Below are 20,524 nucleotides of genomic sequence, written 5' to 3'. Positions count from 1 at the left end.
CTTCCCGAGAGGGGATGGTGGACGGTGCAGGAGGCCGCGGTGTGCGTGCGGAGCGGGGCGAATGCCCGGGGGCTCCGGCGAGTCACGGCGCCGGGGCACCTGCCACGGCCGCGCCGGGCCGGGCCTGCGGCCGAGGGGCCTCTTCCCGGTGGGGAGGGGACCGCGCCATGAAGCCCCTGGGGAGGGCTCCTGCCGAGCCGCCTCCTCTCCCGCCGCCGCGGCTCTGAGGTAAAGCGGCCCGAGCCCTCGGGGCGCCGTGCCCGGAGCGCTGCCCTCCGGCGGGGCCGCCCGTCCCCTCGCCCCGACCCGCCGCGGCCCGGCCCCGGCACGGCACGGGGGGCGCCCGCCCACTTGGGCGTTGCTGCCCGGGCCGGCGGCTCCGCCTCCTCCCGCGCTCCGCTCCGCTCCACTCCGGGACTGCGGGGAGCCGGGGGAAGGCGGTGGCGGTGCGGACACCATGGCTCGTGTGCTGAGCCGGGACCCGGTGGACATTGAGGTACCCACTCGCCCTGCTGGGACGGGCGGCTCTCGCTAGTGGGGAGGGGGCTCTGCCCGCCGCCGGCGGCCGGGCCGGGAGCGCCCGGCAAAGTTTGGCTGCGGTAGGAAGTGCCTCGGCGGTGCCCGGGGCCTCGCTTCGCCGTGCCGCGGGCAGAGGCGGCCCAGGCCCCGGGGGCTGACCCGCCGCCCGAGGACCCGCAACCCTTGGCGGGGGCGGCGGCCGGAGGCACCGCTCCGGCCCTCGGCCCGGGGTGCGGGGCGGCCGGGGGGTGTGTGGGGGCGGCGCCGGGCGCCTCCCCTTCTCCCCGCCGCCTCCTCTCGCTCCCCGCCGGCCGGGTCGAGGGCTGGGTGTGGGCGAGCCCCGTCTCCTGCGGCAAGGGCTCCCGCGGGGCTCCGGCGGGACAGGGCCGCTCGGGGGCCGGGGCCTGAGGCGGCTTCAGGCGGCCGGGGCGGGCCGGGCCGGGCCCTCTCACAGCGCCTCAGGGCCTTGGCCCTTGGCCCGCAGCCGCCTGCGGGCCCTGGGAGCTGTGCGGGCCCTCGGTTCTTCACTGCCCTCACAGCTATGGGCCAAGCTGAGGTGAGGCACCTCACCCCACCGCATCTCCTGGGAGTGAAGGAGTTGCACTGAACGCTGAGCAGGGTGGTGGGAGCAGCACCCTTGCTGCAAGTGGCTTCCAGTCCCTGTGGCACTGAGCAGGATGGCGGGAGCATTGCAAGTTCAACTTGCTGCAGGTGGCTTCCAGTACCCGCGGCACTTTATGTTTTTGCGTGACGTTCCTTGCCGCAGGTTGGCCTGGGAGCGTGGGTGTAGGGTCCGGACGTGGCCTGGTGCGAGGCACAGGTGAGGTGGGCTCGGACCAAAGCTAGCGCGACGTAACGTGGTGAGCTCCTGTTGATGGTAGCCAGGTTGCGTGGCTGGGACTCAAGGGTGCTTTCCCCCAGTCTTCGCAGGACCTCGCACGTGCCTGTAAGCTTTGGGTCTTTTGGAGAGTCTAGTAAAAAACAATGCGACAATAAACCAACTTGTAGTTGGTCTTGTTCCAGCCTGACACAACTTCTTGCTGTGGTATGCCTTGAAGTTTTTAAAATACTAGGTTAAAAGATTAGGGTGAGCTGTTGCAGCTCATTGAGGGCCCAGCCATGATACAAAAACGTGCACAGCAGCGGCTTGAACATACCTCTAGGTCAGCTGTGACTGAATTTTATCATCAGTTCTCATACTGGTGTTTTTTGCGCAGCCAGTTTCCTAACACAGCTGTTGCGCAATCCATGACTAATGCCCAGAAATGCTTTTACAGATACTCTGATAAAACTGAAACATGGAATGAATGGGAAAAACGAACTATCGTAGAAGTCTTCCTGGCAGTTAGGGAGGCGCTGTGGTATGGAATCTGGGCTGCCTGCCTTCTACCAGCTCGGTGTTTTCCGAGCAGCCAATGTGGGGTTTTTCTTCAGGTGTTGAGGTTCGTTCTTCTATTACAAAAGTTTGATTTTAGTAGTACGGGTTTTTGAGTTCTTTCCTCAAACTTGTAATGCAAAATATTTCTGGGATTACATTGGTTTGTGTTTCTAGATATGTATGGCTCAGACTTAAAGAACTTAAAGATTATTATATTATTATAGGATTATGTGTTGGTAATAGTATGCTGTACTTCATGATTTAGGAGGCTGATGGATTTTAAAAAAGGCAAGTGTTTGCTTTACTCTTAGGCTGAAAGGAGAAACTTTGGTCAGTATCTTCCTGTGATTTTGTTTTCACCACTCATTTAAATTAGCAAGGAAGTCAAGGCAGTCTACTTCTAGCCCAATGTATTGTCCCTTCCCCATCCGTTTGAATAAATTTAGTCACTGTATTATTTGTCTCCCAGATGTAAATATATCAATAATTACTGATAGTCTAATTGCACCTCTCCGAGTTTTTTGGGGTTTTTTTATTGCCCTCTGCATGGGACTCTTTTGGGGAAAAAAAAGTAGTGTATTTTCAATAAAAACATATTTTAATCTTTGTATTTGAAGTAGGGAAAGTGCATGCTAGCTAAACCTGATATCATTGTAGAAAAATATTCTCAGAAATTTGGTTGTTGAGCAGAGAAGTCTGTCAACGTGAGCACTGGCAGCACAACTTGAATGTTTTGGTGACTTTCTTGGCTGCAGTATAAAAACTGATCAAATGATTTCATTAAACTTATCTCAATGGTTAGCATCTCACGGAACATAGTTCATATAATTAAAATATTAAATATGACCTTTGGAGTCATGGTTCTACTTTATCATTTATTTAGATAGTTAAGGCCGGATAAAGAGACTGATGTCACTGGTTGAAGAGAAGCCAAGAATCTGTGCTAGAAGTAGCTAAAATCACAGCCAATTCTCCAAGTTATTCGATAAAAGAAAGATTCTAGGAAGCTGTCCCTGGGGAATCTCAGCCCCCTTGGCTGGCTGAGCCAGCAGCTTCCGCTCCTGGGCCTCCTGTCCCTGAAATCTTTCGGCCTCACTAGAGATGATGAAGAAACTATATAGGTAATGTTGTTCTAAAACTCTACTTTCCACATTGTGGAAGACTAGGAGTGTTGTGGTTAAAATACAGGGTCTTCTCCATAAAAGTTAGTGTTAAAAATTTTAAAAACCCCAAAGTAAAACCAAAAAACCCCAAACTAAACAAAAACCCAAACAGCTGCCAACCCCACAAAACCCAAATGATGCCTTTTTTGTTTTGGGTTTGGGTTTTTTTTTGAAAAAGGAAGCTGGAATCTGGTCAAATCTGTTAGAATGTGCTGAGAATATTCCTTGGGCACAGAAACTCTAAGAAAAAGGAAAGAAAGCCCGTTCCAAAATAGCGGTGGGTGAAAGCACCTACTTTGGATGTACAGTGCCAGGACTTGTCTTGGCTTTTTATTTATTGCATCTCTAGATCTTTGTAAGAATTTTTGAAATCTCCAGTGCGAGGACAGCATTCCCTTTCTAACTTGTAATGTGGAACTGTATATTAAATGTACATTCAAACTCCAGATGGTGTTCACAGGCTTCACACATACCTTTCCCAATGATACTCCAGGAAAGAAAGTCTTCCTTTTTATGCCTTCTCCTTTCTTTTAGCCGATTTCTTACTATCGTTGCGTGTAAGCCATACATAATTGTATCTATTGGAAACTTCAGGGTTCTTTAAAGAATTAAAGTTGTTAGATCAAGTACTCAGAAATTAATGAACGGCAAAACTGTGAAGCGCTGAGTAGAATCTTAACTCAGTTTCTTGAGTCCGCGCAGGATGGGACAGCCTTGAATGACATTCCTTAATATTGTTCTCTGCATGCTCTGTTTTCCTGCCTGCATTCCAGTCCTTCCCTGCAGTCCCTCCAGCCATCTCATCTGGTGCTGCTTGGGTGGGGGGTGCTTTCTAGCTCTTTGCCGTCCAGCCTACAGCTAGTGTAGTGAGGCTGGGACTCCCAGCCTCCCTCGGTCTCAGCAGAGCAGAGACGCTTTGCCACGCTGTTGTCACAAACCTAAAACACTGACAGTAAAATGACACCCACCGCCCCAAGATACTTTAGTATGAATCATCGTTATCGTTGTTACGGTAGGTAGAGAGTACGTTGGCATGTCACAGATCCACCCTCCCCTCCAAATCATCTACTGCATCTGTTTAAAGGGGAGTTGGGTGCTGATGAGTGGGTAATCCCTTGCTGGGCCAGCAGCTGGGTCCCTAGCGTGCTGTCACAGCAGTTTCCAGACGTTGGTGCTGATGCCTGATTTGTGAGAATAAAAGGAAAGGTGTGAAGGGCTAGAGCTGTGTTCTCAAATAGCAATCTGGGAATTGTCTGGGAATTACCAGGGTACATCTGTGGTGCTTTCACATAAAATATAATGAACGTTGTCACTGTAACTGTGTCAAGCTTTCTCTTCGTTTAGCTTTGGTAAGTACACACGGCTCTTAAATCACGTCTTTTGCTTGAGAAGTTGTTACAAAATTCATCTGTGTAGCTTTATTTGGTGTTACTTCAGAGAGCTAACACTGGCTATGCTTCTTGTGCACTGTACTCTTATTTCTGTGGTGGTGTAATCCGTAGGTATAAGTAAGTTGCTGTTGCCTATTGTGGACAAAAGCTTTACAAACTAAATTAACCTCAGGGTGAAGAGGAGCAGTTTTTAAGGGCCAGACTGTGCTCATTGAGTGCTGACCTTAGTGAGGACACAGGGGGCATCAAGAGTTCCTCAGTGCACCTGCGTGTTGATTTTGAGTTTCTTCAGCTGCAAGGCAGGAGCACTGCTCCCTGAAGGCCGCTAACGAAGGTGGAATGAGGTTAGAGCCTGTCTGAGCAGCTCACCAAGGATGCAGTCAGCACACCTGAACTCAAGGGCTGCAGCTGGCTCCAGTGGCGGGTAGGTGGGGGCACAGGACTTCTTGTGCCGTGCTCCCTGCTGCATGCCAGGGCCACCTGGGAAGTGCCCCTAAGCCTCAAGGAAGCTTTGTTGTACAACCTGCAGTTTCAGTACTACTTAAAATGGCGGGTTTGATAGCAGTGGTGGTTCTTTTTTTTCCCTGGGATATGTACTTAGTGGGTCCTACAAAGCACGGGCTACGACAGCAAGGTAAGCAAGTTTTCGCTGTCAGGTTTGTTCTTCTCCCGGTACAAATGGACTAGAACAGTGAAAGACTGCAGGTAGCCAAGGCGGTGCCTTGAAGGTATGTCTGAGAGCGAAGCTCAGTGTTCTCTGGAGGGGGAAGCAGGACTGAAAATAAGGATAATAAATAAGCATAATAAAGACTAGTGTAAGAACACAGGCAACCTCCAGCAAGATGGCAGGGAATCCTACTAGTCAGCACGGCTCGCAAAACTGTCAGGCGAAGGTTATGTGAATAGATAGCTGAGGCTGGCTAGCTTCCTTTGATCTGGGCTAAACTTTTATTTTAAAAAGCCCAATTATTACAGTGTCTCTCTCTGTTGTATATACCTGCTAGTTGTTTGAAGTTCCATAATGATGCTTTAATATGTAGGATGATTTTAAAGTTACTGCTTTATAGCTTGCCGTGAGGACCCGCTGGCTGTTCCGTATTGATGCCTGTGTCTTTCTAGGGTCATTTGATGAGCAACCAGTGAGGGAACAAGACTTTCTGTTTAGCTGTTTTTGTTTAATGAATTTCTCAAGGTCTTTCATTGTTTTAGTGGTTTTATTGTAGTAAACTCTTAGCTAAGTGGAACAGCAATTATAGCATGATTACCAAGACCTTGTGGAAGATTATAGACCACAATTACCATGTCTGTCTTGGAGAAATGAACAATATGATTTACTTGTCAGGTTAAAACCTGCTCTCTGGCAAGTAGGAAGGAAAGTCTTCTGTATGAAACACTTTATCTTTTCATGTTGTATATGCAAATCCTGTTGATGTTCGAAGCGTTATGGTCCTGCCTCCACTGCTGATAGTCTGCTAAATTGTAGCACTGATATTGAGTCAAGTTTTCCAAAGTAATGATATTGGGGGGGTGGGAATTGACTCTTATGTTTTCCTTCAACCTTTGAGTTTTAGCGTTACTCGTGAATTCAGCTTCCAATTTTTTCCACATTTAAAAAAAGTTTAATCTGTTTGTATAAAGGTCTTTAAAATAAGGTCTGCTACCCCCACCTTTTCTCATGGCTGGGACTCTCGCGAAATGCAGGCCGTTATGGGACGTACAACGGTTGTCGCTGCAGTGAACAGCTCTGAAAACAAGAAGGAACTGAAATTCATTTTCCTTTTTGTTACATAAATGGATTTCATGACGATTTTATGTTGTAGACTGGGCTTTGGTTTTATTCCTCCTTCTTCTTAAGAAAATAAAACAACATGTTGATATAGGAAGCTGGGATTATACGGCAGGATTTTGCCCATCAGATGTGATGAATGCAGCGGTGCAGGGCAGTCTTTTGGGAGGCATTTGAAGGGGTGCGGTTTTCGCAGCCAGGCAGATCTTGCACAGCTTTCAGCGCAGCCGAGAGAGGTGTGGCTGTATCTGATGGGCTGGGATTTGCTTGGACCCAAGGTTGCACAGCTCTCTCCATCCTACAAGCCAGGCTATGTGCGCGGTGCAGTTTGTGCTACCCAAAGGCGCATGCTGCTGCTTTTCAGATGGATGCTTGTTAAAAATCTGCTGTCCCTCCTCTCCCATGCCGTTCTCCAGTGTCGGTAAAATGACCCAGGGAACACAAACATAGCTGGCGCTGAGTTGGGAACACGCTCCTTCTTAAAATGTTGAGAAAAGCTGAAATTCCTGGTGGCTGCAGACAAGCTGGATTGAATGTGTCCTGTTTGTTCTGGCTACGCTAACCCTTTGACAGCACAGAGTTCAAATCAAAAACTGCTTTCTCTCCCTCCCTGGTTGCCTGGCAACCTCCCTCCTCTTATTAGCATATGATTTCTATTCCTTTTTTTATTTCATCAGTACAGTGTTGCACGCTCTGCTCCCTGCCCTGTGCCGTCGCCTTTGAGAGGAGCAGGATTTGTGCCTTTATATTAGACTTCAGCAAGTATGTGATTTGGCAAAGAAATCAAACATTTGGGATTAGGAAACCTTTGGCCATAAATGCCTTATCGGAAGCTCAGAGGGTGGCGTTTGTGTGGGCTTGTTATTCAAAGTCTTTTCATTTTCATTTGCTGTCATTCGTATACGAAGGGCAGAATTCTTGCAGATCAGCACAGCATAAATCTCTGGCGTCTCTACGCGTGCAGAGCATCAGTTTGTGAACTGTGCCAGCAGTGATCGGCTACACAGATCTTGGTGGGCATTTTGTCATCTTGGTCTGTATGCCGTTCAAATGCCACACTGTAATTAAAAATGTAAAGAAATAAATAAAATCAAATATATCCAGGTCAAACTGGGACTGGGGAAGAAAGCAAATAAAGAAGTAAGTGGAAGAAATTAACTAAATTCTCTGGTTTTCTTCTTATAATACTGCTTATTGGAAATAAGAACATTTTGCCTTCAAATTGACCAGGTGTATTCTTTTATGAAATAACAGGTGATTCAGCCTGGGTCTTAAGCTTAACTTTAAATACCACTTTTTCTGCTCATAGACTCTTACAACTATAAGAAGTACCCGAATCTTTTTTGTTGTTGCAGGTGGCAAAGAACATGGGATTCAAGTGGGCCAGCTTCTTTAAGTATCCTTAGGATAAAGTAAGAGCAGCAACAAAAATTTGAAGGCACAGTGAGGATGAAATGCCAAAGCAAGTACACTTGGGGACTGTTTAGATCAGGATATGTATAGGAGTTTTTTCTTAATATTATCCAATGCATAGGCTATTACCCAGTTAAGCTGTAGTAGAATTACCATTCTCAGCCCAGATTTATACCAAAGGGATCCAGTTTTCCTTGCAAGCAGGAAGAATGCAAGAATCTCGTAGCGAAGCGATTCTGGTGTGTACTGCGTAACCTTCCCTAACTGCCTTACAACAGAAGAGGGGTGTATCCCCCTCAGAAATGCATCATCTGGGTGACTAGCATGTCTATGTCAAACCCATAAGTGTATTTGCGAAGGGCTTAGGGTGAATGGAGGTTCCACGTGAAACAGCGAGAGGCCTTAGTCAAAGCCATGAGGTGTTTTAATTCCTCAGGTGTCAGCGCATTAGCACGCATTGCGAGCGGGGCGAGGTGACTTACTCCGTGCGATAGCTGTAGAATGTCAACCTTAGACGGCCAGTGCTTGGGTTGCACTGCTCTGGCTGGGGATGGGGAGAAATGCATCCGTACTTTTGATGTGTAGCCTCAAAACAAAAAAAAAAATAACCCCCTCTTTCAACATCCTTGTTTTCATCTGCCGTGGACTGAGTTGGGCAATTTCATTTCTGACCTCTGTCGAAATACTTAGACCTTCCTATGAAACATCTGGTTTCTTCCCATGGTCGGAGATGCCTCACTAAGCCAACGTGGAATTTCGAGTGTGTTTAGGTCTTGCAGAGACTTCACCTTTTGAAATGAGAGTAAGCCCACCTGCAAAAGTATTTCTTTTTTTAAAAATGCTTCCAGTTTTTATACATACAGTTTCAGAAAGCTTTATTAGTATGATAAATGTTAATATATGTGATGCCAGTGTTCTATTTGTAAATTTAAAGTGATAAACACAACGAAGTCCTTGAAATGCCAAACCTTTCATATCTGCTCGAGCCAAGGTTCAATTTTATTTTCAGTATGACATTTGCTGCCTGAAGTGTTACAAGTGACTTGACCTTAAAATTACGTTTATTTTAGTTCATTGAAATGGTTGGCCTTTCCAGTTCAAGTTGACACCAACAGTGCAAATGGGAGAAGGCAGACATGCTTGCCTGTGGCTTCATTTGAAAGCTAATTAAAAAAATATCTAGGTGTTGAATCTAAATATTTCCATTTAGATGGGATGGTAGTCATCAGTTCAAGGCAATCATGGTGCATTCCGACATTTTAATTTCAGGTTCAAAAACAATTATATATGTAATTAAAGAGAGAAGTGTCTAGGCAGCCAAACTGCCTGATTTGCATGTCTTGCCGGTGTATGCAGTTTTTTTTTAAATGGATGTACCTGTACACACCACTTTGGGAATGTAGAAATGAGGTGGAAAAATTGAAAGGGGCTTTGAAAGTTTGATGTTAGTTAATCTCTTCTTCCTAATGATGCCCTTCTTTCAAGTATTAGTCATCTAAGCAATGTCATTAGGATTATGTTTGTTATGGAGATTGGACTCTGCCATTTTCAGATAGGTTGTTGAGGTACCTGGTTTAGTTATTAATATATTGCTGCACACTTTCCTTGGCTCTTCGTTGTGATTTTGTTAGCTGTGCTCCGAGAGGCCGTATTTAAACTGAAACTTCTTCTGTTGGAATGAACTCTGCTGGCCAGGGTTTTCTCGGTCAACAAAGCATTTGTCCAACTTGGAGCGAATGAATCAGGCTGCTGCGCAGGAGATGCATCACTGAAATTTCAGCTACTGTTTCCTAAGACGGGCATGTTTGGTTGTGCTGTATGCTCTGCACCGGGCTGTCTCCCCAGCCTTGAGAGACGTCCTCGTACAGCCCAATCGCATCTCTGTTAGTTGATTAAGGAATGATAATATTGCGCTCTGAAGGGAGCCCTTTGCGGTCTTGAGAGGAAAGGACAGAAGGCAGGACACGTCCTTCTGGGTGAGGAGGAACAGGCTGATAAATATGTGGAGGGATCTAGAGGAAGGACGAATAAAATAGGCGCTGCAAGCAAGCTCTTGCTGAATTTAACGATCACAGCGTTTTCCTTTACAGCCATTGCGCGGGAGCATCTCTGCTAGCATCTAGCTCATTATAAAATGCTTGGCTGTGCCTCGATTGTGAAGGACGTTCTATGAAACCCAGTTCTGTTCTGCTCTTAACAATAAGCTGCCTCCCCTCCCATCCAGGCATGTCTAGCATCCATGCAAAACTCCAGAATGCATGTGTGAAAGTAGGTAGTAGTGTTAGAATGGTTATTAAAAACTGTAGCCCCATAATGTGAGTAAAGAAGATTGGAAGTATAAAAAGAGGTTTTACACCTGGAAGTTATTATAGTTATTTAGATTTGAGCGAGAATAATAACCAATTGTTTTCTAAGATGTATGACACATTTATGAAAAACCTTGAAGGATAAATGGATCTTTTTAGTATGCTACTTCCACAAAGGACTCTATGAATAAAATAATAGTGAGAGAACTCTCAGTGGATGCTGAATACTGCTAATTGATGAAATTATTACTTATTACAGTGCAACTGAACTCTGCTTAGAAACACTATTTTCAGTATGATTTTTTGAAAATGACAGCTGAACTGTAAGAGGCTTTGTATTGAAAATGAATAGTGATAATTTCTTGATATCTCTGAAATGAAGGATATTTCAATGACAGTTAAAACTGAGAAAAGTGATTTTTTTAAGTGCTCAGATCATGGAATATCACTATGGAAATGAAATGAACTTTTTTTTAAACCACTAAAGTAGACCTAATGTGGATTTATGAGGCATTTTAGAAATAATTTTAAGTATTCTTAGTTATAATAAAGCAGTCAGTTATTTGATTCAACAGTTTTCATATTATGTCACATGTTAAGGTTAAAGATGAGGTTTGTGAGGTAGGGTGTGGCTGTTGTGTTTAGGAAAACTAATTGTAAATTAAATCAGTACTGAAGAAGTATTCCATCGCTTACTGCTCAGGGCAAAAGTGGGAGTGAGCACTAACTTTGGCTTTGATTTAGTACTGATGAAATGAAAGCCTGCTGTCATTTTTGGTGTGCCATTTTTGGTTTATGTACTAGTTCTTACGGAACGTTATGAGTGATTGGTGTGAGGATCTGTGCACAAAGTCTAATATTTTGGACTGTAACTGCAGGTGAATCCAAGATCTGATTTCAGCCTTAATGACTTTCTTCATCAGTGTTAGAGGTGAACCTCCCTTCCTGTTAATCACAGACTCACAGAATGGCAGGGGTTGGCAGGGCCCTCTGGAGCTCACCCCGTCCCACCCCCTGCTGGAGCAGGCACCCCCAGAGCAGGGGCACAGGGCCGCGTCCAGGCGGGGGGTGAATGTCTCCAGGGAAGGGACCCCACAGCCTCTCTGGGCAGCCTGTGCCCCTGCTCTGGCACCCGCACAGGGAAGGGGTTTGTCCTCATGTTCAGGGGGAACTTCCCCGTGTTCCAGCTTGTGCCCGTCGCCCCTTGGCCTGGCGTTGGGCACCGCTGGAAAGAGCCCGGCCCCATCCTCCTGACACCCACCCTCCTGACACCCGCCCTTCAGGTATTTATAGGCATTGATGAGATCCCCCCTCAGCCTTCTCTTCTCCAGGCTGAACCAACCCAGGTCTCTCAGCCTTTCCTCACAAGGGAGATGCTCCAGCCCCTGACCACCTTCGTAGCTCTCCGCTGGACTCTCTCCAGCAGTTCCTTGTCAGTCTGGAACTGGGGGGCCCAGACCTGGCCGCAGCACCCCAGGTGTGGCCTCACCGGGGCAGAGCAGAGGGGGAGGAGAACCTCCCTCGCCCTGCTGGCCACGCTCCTTTTCATGCAGCCCCGGACACCGCTGGCCCCCTTGGCCCCAAGGGCCCGGTGCTGGCTCAGGGTCACCTCGCTGCCTCCCAGCACCCCCAGGGCCTTCCCAGTAGAGCCGCTCTCCAGTAGGTCACCCCCAACCTGTACTGGTGTCAGGGGTTGTTCCTCCCCAGGGGCAGGATGTCACACTTGCTCCTGTTGAATTCCATGAGGTTCCCCTGGGCCCAGCTCTCCAGCCTGTCCAGGTCTCAGCAGTCTTCAGAATCTGAGGGACAAATTAAGCGGTGTAAATTCACCCACACACTTGGGTGTGGCTTTGTATGCGTGCTAATGACTGGAACAGGAGATGGGAGATTCGAGGTGGTTCCCAGACTTATTCCGCTTCCATTTTAAAGCTGTGTTTAATATTGCCCTGTTTTCAGTTCTGACTGAAAACGCAAAATTTTAAAGATTTTAGTAAGCTTCTACATAGCTCTTCAAAACAGATGGAAGTGAGAGAGTGACAAAAGGGTTGGGAGGAAAAAAAAAAAAAATTAAACAAGATAACCACAGCAGAAGCTGTTCTGGAACGCTGGTGATAAAACGCAGAAATGAAATGAATACAGAACAGAAAAAAATGAAAATATTATCTATTCTCAAAAAACGTACAGTCTGAGTGAAATGTCAGCAGCCAGCAGTAACCAATACTATTGACTGCTGAAGGGCCAGTTCCTCTTTGTTAGGATACGATAAGAAATGGTTTTCAGAAGACTGTAGAATATTTGTTAAGTAAAGCGGAGTAGCTTGCACGCTGCCAAACCCTGGCACCAGGTGAGAAGATAAGATGAATTGACCTCTAAGAAGTATTTAGCACAAAAGCAAAGTTAGCTCATTTTTAACTCCCAGGATAACGATCTCTATGCGCTTAATCAATGAGCCCTTAATGAAAAATACATAAGCAGTCTTGAGAGTTGGGTCAAAACTCTCTTAGTGCTAGAGCAGTGTTCTTGTCATATTTGCTCTCTGCTTTGCTTTTGTAATCTCAGCCAAACGGCTGGTCAGCTCAGCTTCGTCCGGGTGTGCCTTCCATCCTGGCCGGTGGAAGGCAGGAGCATGGGGACGGAGGTCTGCTAGTGGTGACTCCAGTAACCGTTAGACTATAATGCAAAAGAGCAAACAAGAAGAGCTGACCTTGAGTCAAGCTGAAGGAGGCAAAGACCAAATCCACGTTGAATTGTTGGTGGTTCTGGCATGTTTCTGAAGCTGTCAGGTGGAGAAGAGCAGGAAGGTGGCTAAAGCGCTTACCTGGGTACTTTTCCTTTGCATCGTTTCTGGTGCACTAAATCATGTTACTTCTGTTGCAGCGGTTCCTGTTACTCTGCAGTATTTGCTCCTGCTCATACCAAACCACAGACAAAGAGATGCTGATCTGAGACAAGTGGTTGTTAATATCTCCATCCTAATTGAATGACAGCTTTGTGGTCTGGTAGCTTGTAGTGTAGGAGAGAGCGCTTTGTCCTGTCAACAAGACAGGAATTTTATTTTTGCAGGAGTCCAATGCTTGAATCTTTCTGCAGCTGAAATCCAAGGTTTTAGAATCATTACTGCATGTTTATAGGAGAACCACTTAACTATATTTTTAGAAACCCTTACAAATGATAAAAATAATAATTTTTCCCTGTTCAGAGGTCTCATAGCAGAATTGTGATTTGTCTTAATAAGTAAAAGAGTTGGAAAATACTACTATTACATACAACACCCTTTATAAAAAGTATCTCAAAAATCAGTTTTTCCTACAAGCATGTGACAAAGTATGGTAGATCTGAATCCAAATATTTGCTGGCACGGTTTTAGATTGGGCAGCCTAATCTGATTATCCTATGGTTTTAAGAGTATCGCCTCTGCCTCCGGCCCACGCGTTCAGCAGTATTTCATGTCAATAACATTTAAAAATCAAACTTGTTGCATAAGAGTCAAGAAATCCAAGGAATTGCTTTGTACTCCCCGTTATCGCTGTATGTCCCATTGTCATCTGTAACACATGCGATGCCCTATGTATTTCTGGAATGTCACATTTCTTTGCTTAAAGGTGTCAACGTAGGATCACTGTGAGCTGCTGCAGAAGGCGGCAGCGATGTGTTAAAAGGAAAAGGAAGGATTGGCAACAGTTTCTTCTTGCCTTACTTGGATGGGCTGTTAAATTTTATTGCTTGAGAATTGGCTGTGTTATTTTTTTCAATTATCAGACATTTGGTAATATTTTAATATGTACCTTCACACATCAAACCCTTACTGTTTATAGAATATAATCAACAAATCCTTCACATCTCCATTTTCTTTCTATGTCCTAATTTATTTTTCCCCCGTTTGGTGAGGATGCTCTGATGTGTACACAAAGTTACTAGGAAAATCAATAGTTCCTTTGTCAGTTTGCATTTTACCACGGTATTAAAACAGTTGCTACTGAGAATCTTTGTAGAAGTTTGCTCATTAGTTGCACACAGGTAAGTTTACTTGTTGCTTCTTAATGTTGCAACAGATTTAGAAAGTCGCTACTGAGAGAGAGTTGGCGTGTTCTTGGAACAAATACAAACGTTTGTTGTGTTTCAAGCACCGAATGTACCACATCTTGTGGATGCACGCTGTTGCTCCTGACCTCGCCTTTCAGGTTTGTTTATCGGACTTTGAAAATCACCTTTTTACAAAGTTTTCAGAACATTGCTTTGCTCAGCTAAAATTAGTTCCGCTGATTTTGCCAATGATTAAACTTAAAGCAGTGATAACTTGTAATGCTAATTTCCCTTCTATAATCAAAAGTCAGTAGAGCATTCACTTTTCATTAGCAGACATGTCTCTAATGCAGGTTTGGGTTTCGGTTAAGCAAACACCCACGACGGAGGGTTCAGTTGCGAGGTTCGATTATGGGGGTACAATGGTCTGTTTTTGGTTTTGGCACTAAGCTTATTGCCAAAGGCAACTGAGCTTGATTTCTCCTTTAGTCTGTTTGTCTTCTTGCAGAAAAATAGAGGTGAGATGTAAATGTAGGTGTATGGTAATGACCCTTTTTGCGGTGAAATACTCATTGAAGGACTCTCCATATGAGTGAGCAGTTAAAAATGTTACTTAGTGTTCCTCGTGTGAGGGAGCAATTTGATGTGCAAGCGATCCAGGCAGAGATAAATGTTATTGTGAGGGAACAAAAAACTTCTGTTAGACCTGTGATGCAAACCTAAATATTTTCTGAAGCTTTAAGTTTTGATTAGTAAAGAATACTTTTATTAAGAAGATAGAAAAAGGTAACTTTTGTAGTGGGTTTCACAGGCTGTGGAGTCCATGGATGTACTTACTTTTAAAGTGACAGCAGTTCTGAAGCTGAGAATCAAGGCTGTGATATGTATTGCTCCTTTTTTTTTTTTGCACTTAGCCAATTGGTTGGATGATTAAAGACTGTCCAGTTAGAGAGAAAATGTATTAAAATGTTAAATGTAGGATAGCTGCACCAAATTTTAAACCCTTCTATTTTAAAAGGCTGTAAATTAATAGTCAACACAATGAATACATAGTGAATTCAACTTTGAGTAAATCCACGAGAGCTGAGCTCAGCTACACCTTCCCTGAATTTTCTATGTTAACTCTAATACCTTTTGATGTAGTGTATTGTTGATGGTGTGAAAATGTGATCTCATCACAGAGTAGGGCGTTCCTGGTGAAGCCTCAGGTCCTAGAACTTCATCTTATGCTACGGTGGAGTCTGAACCTGATTTAAGCTGTGTGGCTTTTAATGTGTATGTGCCTGTGTTAAATATGGGAATAATTCACTGAATGCTGGGGTACTCCTTGGGTACTTAAAGTTAAGCTCAGAGGGTATTTGTTTTACTTTTCCCTGTGAGGGTCAAGACGCTTCTGCAGGGATTAGTTGTGTCCAGGAGGTAGCACGCAGAGTTTCCAGCAGCATAATTTACCACCCAGAGCTCTTCCAATAGAGTAGAGGTCGGTATCTATGGGAAGCAAGTAACACTTTTTGTTTTCTAGTTTAATAAACCTTCCAGAATTTGCAGTAATGCCTAGCATGAATGCATCGCTGAGGGAGAGGAATCAAGCTCTTAATCTAAAAGTTAATATATCAACAAAAGTAGGTACACCATGTTTAGGGTTGTGTAATTTTGCTACTTTGTGAATCTGTAATGCGTTGACTTTGCTCATATCACACAAAGTTCGTGAGGTCTGCCACTTTTGTTGATACAGATGTATTTGTAACTCTTTCCTGACTTTTGTGGGAGGGATTTAGAAAACTGCTCATTTTGTTAAGAGGCAGTAATTACATACTGCAGGGAAGTCAGAGCACTGCGAAAATCTGTAGAGGTAACTCTGCTTTGGAAACCCCACTTTCTAAGTATTTAGTAATGGATCTAGGACTGTACCTCTAGGATACTGGTACGCTACGATATTATTACAGGAAAAGAGTAGTCTTACTAAATACTAGAGGATGTGCAAGGAGCTGGAAAGGTGTTTGTTCAGCTATAGAAGCAGTCTGTCTTACGGGGAAATCTAAAGCTACGTGGAAATCTAAAGAAGGAGGTGTAGTACTTACGTGCTGTGCTGAAGGCAATGACCTGTCCGTGCGCAGCTACAGTATGGTTACCATGAGGTCATCCACTGGGCTTTGAGTTCTTGCTCTTTTCTGAGACTCTGAGCTTGTGTGGCTTGGAGAAGAAATGAGTCTTGTGATTAAAAGTTGATTCTTTCCCCAGGTGTGTTTGAACTCCCCCTCTCCCACCCGTATACAGACCAGGGTTTGGGGTCCCTTGAGCCTCTTGGCGTCTCGGCCCCTGCCTCGCTGGAGGCTGCAGCACTGCTGCTCTCCTGGCACATTCCCTAGTCGCAGGCTGGCTGTCTCTCCACAGAAGTGGAGCCCCATCTTCCAGCTCTCTGGACCTTGAGGGCTCTGGCCTGAAGATACCATAATAATGTATAATTGCTGGTTCTTGGGCACGGACACAGAGGGTCACCTGCAGAGTTTATCCTTGTTGAGAGAGGTGAGAGGGTTGTGGCTTGTCGCACTGTGATATACCGTAATGTAAATGGGTTCACAGTCAGCTTGTGACTTTGCTAACACATGCAGCTGTTTGTCTCAGTGACAGAAAATGTATCTGGTAATACAGGAAAATAATTATCTGGGGGTTTCCCTTCTGAGTCCCGTGCTGTCTGGGATCCTTTCTCATTCTAGAATTGGGTTCTGCAAAGGCTGACCTGACCTCCGAAGGATTCCCTGACATCTGTGGTCACTTCACATTGCATCTCGCTTTCTCTGGCCTTCGTCACCTCACAGTCAAACCAGGCCTGAACTACTGTGAAAGCAGTCTTTCCTCATTTTTTGAAATTTCTGGATGAATTCCTAAGATGTATTAGCAGTCAGGTTTTATAAATTGTTTGTAAAGATTCTCATCAGTTCAGATCCTCTGGAAGGAAATACACATTTGACACAAGTATCAATTTATGAGAGATTCTATCATACAGAAGCATGAGGGAGAGATTCACAACACTTGCCCATATTCTTTCAATAATGAAAAATAACATAGAGCTAGCTTGTGGAAGACATGACAGCATGGATACTCTTTTTTTTTTTTTTTTTGAAGTCTTGTTTATCTTTGTGTTACAAACTGTCCTAGGATGAGAACTTGCTCTTGCGTGTTTGGCACGAAACTTCCACTTGTAATAGTTAGCGACTTTACATGGTGGTTGAATTGCGGCATCTAAATCCTAGCACTTCCTGCAGCTTTCCAAAAGGCAGAGTAGGTGTGAGAGGTAAAAAGTGAACTAAGCAATTCAAATAAGATATTCATAGAAAGAGTTTGTATCTTAGTCATCTTTTTCTTAACTGACGTGATTTTTAAACAATACTCATTAATCTGGGTCATCTAATTGCATGAAAACAAATACTTCTAGGTTGAGTTGTTTGGTCTTGGACTGACTAACGCCAATAAAATTAGTTTCATGTTCAAATATACTAGAAAATATCAGGGGAAAAGCCCCAGGTATTTGTTTCTGTCAGTGAATTAACACTTGCATAGCTTTGAAATAAATTGTTTAGCATGCTCATTACTCTTAGAAAAAATAAATATGTTCTCATTATGTTCACTTGGTGAGCATATGTATATTGCAATACATTTAATGTTACTTGCTGTGAGGGAGATTACAACTCTTTTTAAGGAAATTGGGTAGATTAATGGAATGGGGTGGGTTAAATTGCTCTCCACATGCATCCCCTAGCATGCCTAACCTACTCCTGAATTTTAATTGTTGTATATAAAGGAGTCTAGCTGAGGATGCTCTGTGAAGCAACTGGTGTGAAGCAGGATACAACCTGTGTATTGCAGGGGCTGGGCTAGGTAAATGTGCTCTGTGCTAAAACAAAGTGAATGGCACATGAAAAGAACAACTTACTCCTTTATCTTATTAAGAGGCCTGTAGAGTTTTAGTGCTGCAGCCTGTGACAGAGCCTGAAGTGGGTTTTTCTGATCCTTATTCTGGCTTTGAATTACCGGTAGCAAAGATGAGGATTATTAAGGACTAAATACTCCTGATGCAACTCACTGGTTTCAGTAGGAGTTCTTCCAGAAGCAAAGTAATCTAACTATTGAATTTTTACCAAATTTCCTGTTTTGAATGAGAGATAAGGTCCAAATAACCAGGACACTGAGCTAAGGTTCTTACCTGGGGTGGGGAGGGGAAAAAAAGGCTTAAGACTTTGAAGACTTCAAAGCTTAGTGCTTTAAAGAAAAGCTTTCAATATTTGGAGTAAGGTCATATATTTCACAAAGGCAATGCTAGACTAGCAGCACTTTTTGACTGCCTCAGAGTTACTGCAGTCCCACCTATGATGTAAATTGCACCTTTTTCCTTAACACCATCCCCTCTCTGCGCCCCTGCCCTGGTTGGTGTTGGAGCATTCCTAATGAGCATAGTGCTTCCATAACTTTATATTTTATTCTGCTGAATATGCATTTAGTGAAAGATCAGATTTAATTGCAATAGCTTCTTATGATTTCAGCTAAAAGGGTGGCTTTATGAGATGGGAATAAAATGGGTGTGACGCTTTTAATGAAATGAAATTTCTATACCAGAAATTTACGTTGGATCACTGCAGAGCGTGTGCCAAACCTGTCTTGACTTACCCAAAAATGCAGTATCAGAAACAGGACTCCCAACTGCAGAATGTGTCCTATACCCAATGACTGCCCTCAAATCACTGATTTTGGAGTTAATTCAAATTCTTGATCGATTACTCACTGTAATATAACATGCTGTTTTAAAACTTCTACAGCCTTTTCATTAATAGATGATAATGAAGATTAGAGCTAGAATTTTATGTGTAGACTTCTTAATCATAGCCTTTAAAGTAAAACCCGAGCAATAAACATCTAATGAATAGCTTATGGCAAGTTTATTCTCAGAAGCTACGTTACTCAGTTGGCACAGATCGACATAACCATTTATCACTAAATTCTCAAAATTTAAGAACTGTAGCTATCACTTAGACATGCTAGTCATTCTCGCTGTACGGTACGTATGAGTAGTTTATAGCATTTTAGGGTACTTGCAACCTAAATCAATATCTATTAGTCATAATGAATATGACCCCTTCTAGTAGAGGATGTATTAGGGAGTTAAACCATTCTTTAATATTTTTTTAGGTTATAATCTTTGTCTTTTTAAAGACACCAAAGAAATAATTGTCATGGGTTGTTATTATTAAAGGAATTATCTAAGGTAGTTGTATTTGAGGGAGTCATCCGCAATATATATTGTGCTCTGAAGAGACAGACCACTTGGCGTGTGTCCCAAAATGAAGTCTTCAAATTAGTCTATGGAAATAATGAAAGAAAGTGTAATACTTTGGTGTGCCCATAATCACTGGTGTTGTGCAAAGCTGCAGGCGTAACTCTACTTTGCGTGTTGTGTGGCCGTGCCACGAGTGTGTGCTCAACGTGGGCTGAATTTACTTCTACGTACTTACTCGTAGCCCTCTTTCTTCCTCCATCAACATAGTACCTAAACAGATTTCTACAAAAATACAGCGGTGTTATATTCTGATTTGCAGCCATTAAAGAGAATGGATTTATACCTCCTTTATTGTTAATGGAATAGATGTGGCCATTTATGTAAAACACTAAATATATAATTCATAGGTTCCCCATTACTATACAAAAAGCTTCTTAACGTGAAACCTGAAGTTCATAATACCCTGAAAAGTGATGTATTATGTACCCACGACCTCCATTGGGGAGCTCGAGTCTTGCCCTTTCAACATCTGGAGAGATCAAACAACCGCTCATCTGGCAAGAATGAGAATTTATGTAGCAGAATAAGCATGGGATCGGGACAAGCAAGATCACAGATGCCCAAATAATTCTCCTCACCAGTGAGCTCTCGCCCCTGTCAGATGGCCAGTGTGTTTGAGAGGTTGGAGGTCTCAGGATTCCTTTCTTGCACGTCCACAGTGGTTTATCTGTGCTTAGCTGGGCGCATACATTAAGTGTGAACTGCAACACTCCCTCTAGAACTTTCTTCTGGGTAATTTTCCACTTACTGGCTGACCTACCTGAATTTATTTGTTAAATTTACTAAATGTCTGACTAGCTATAAGCTGCAGAAAACCAACCAGGGAACTGCAATGAATAGGAAGAAAACACTCTCACTAATTTTCCTTTCTGACAGTTTAACAGACCCAGAAGCATTTACATTACTTTCCCATTTAGGCAGTAAACTTCTGAGCGGTTCTTATACCCCGGGGACCTCTAGCTAGAACAGCCACCTTGGTCAGCAATCCGAGATTTAGGCAGATAGTATATTATTTAGGTAGTGGGAATATAAGCAATTTTTATATTGCATATGTGATTTATTACGTTCTGTGCCAGTTTTATTTCAGATTTAATTCTGGGACATGCTGCGCTACGTAGTCCTTTTGGATTTCGGCAACTGTTGCGCTTGGAGCCATGCTCCTGCTGCAGAATTCCAACAGGAGCAAACATATGGGGATTCTTCCGTCCCTGGC

The 20,524-nt window shown here is 44.1% G+C and overlaps 1 protein-coding gene across 3 annotated transcripts in view; it reads left to right on the top strand.

Moving 5' to 3' along the window:
- Positions 1 to 372: 372 nt before the first annotated feature.
- The window catches only part of DPYD (dihydropyrimidine dehydrogenase), a 368,160-nt gene continuing 348,008 nt past the window's right edge, over positions 373 to 20,524 (top strand). For 2 of the 3 annotated variants that reach the window (XM_075098192.1, XM_075098195.1), the window contains exon 1: positions 373 to 496. In XM_075098192.1, the coding sequence (XP_074954293.1) occupies positions 458 to 496 (39 nt within the window). In that variant the 5' untranslated portion in view covers positions 373 to 457. The remainder of the gene's footprint in view (positions 497 to 20,524) is intronic. The other variant, XM_075098193.1, reaches the window with a different exon arrangement.

Source organism: Phalacrocorax aristotelis, chromosome 6 (genome assembly GCF_949628215.1).
Source record: "Phalacrocorax aristotelis chromosome 6, bGulAri2.1, whole genome shotgun sequence".
In the NCBI taxonomy this organism is placed as follows: domain Eukaryota; kingdom Metazoa; phylum Chordata; class Aves; order Suliformes; family Phalacrocoracidae; genus Phalacrocorax; species Phalacrocorax aristotelis.
The sequence above is the reverse complement of the archived record's forward strand: the minus strand, read 5'-3'. Positions and strand labels throughout refer to the sequence as shown.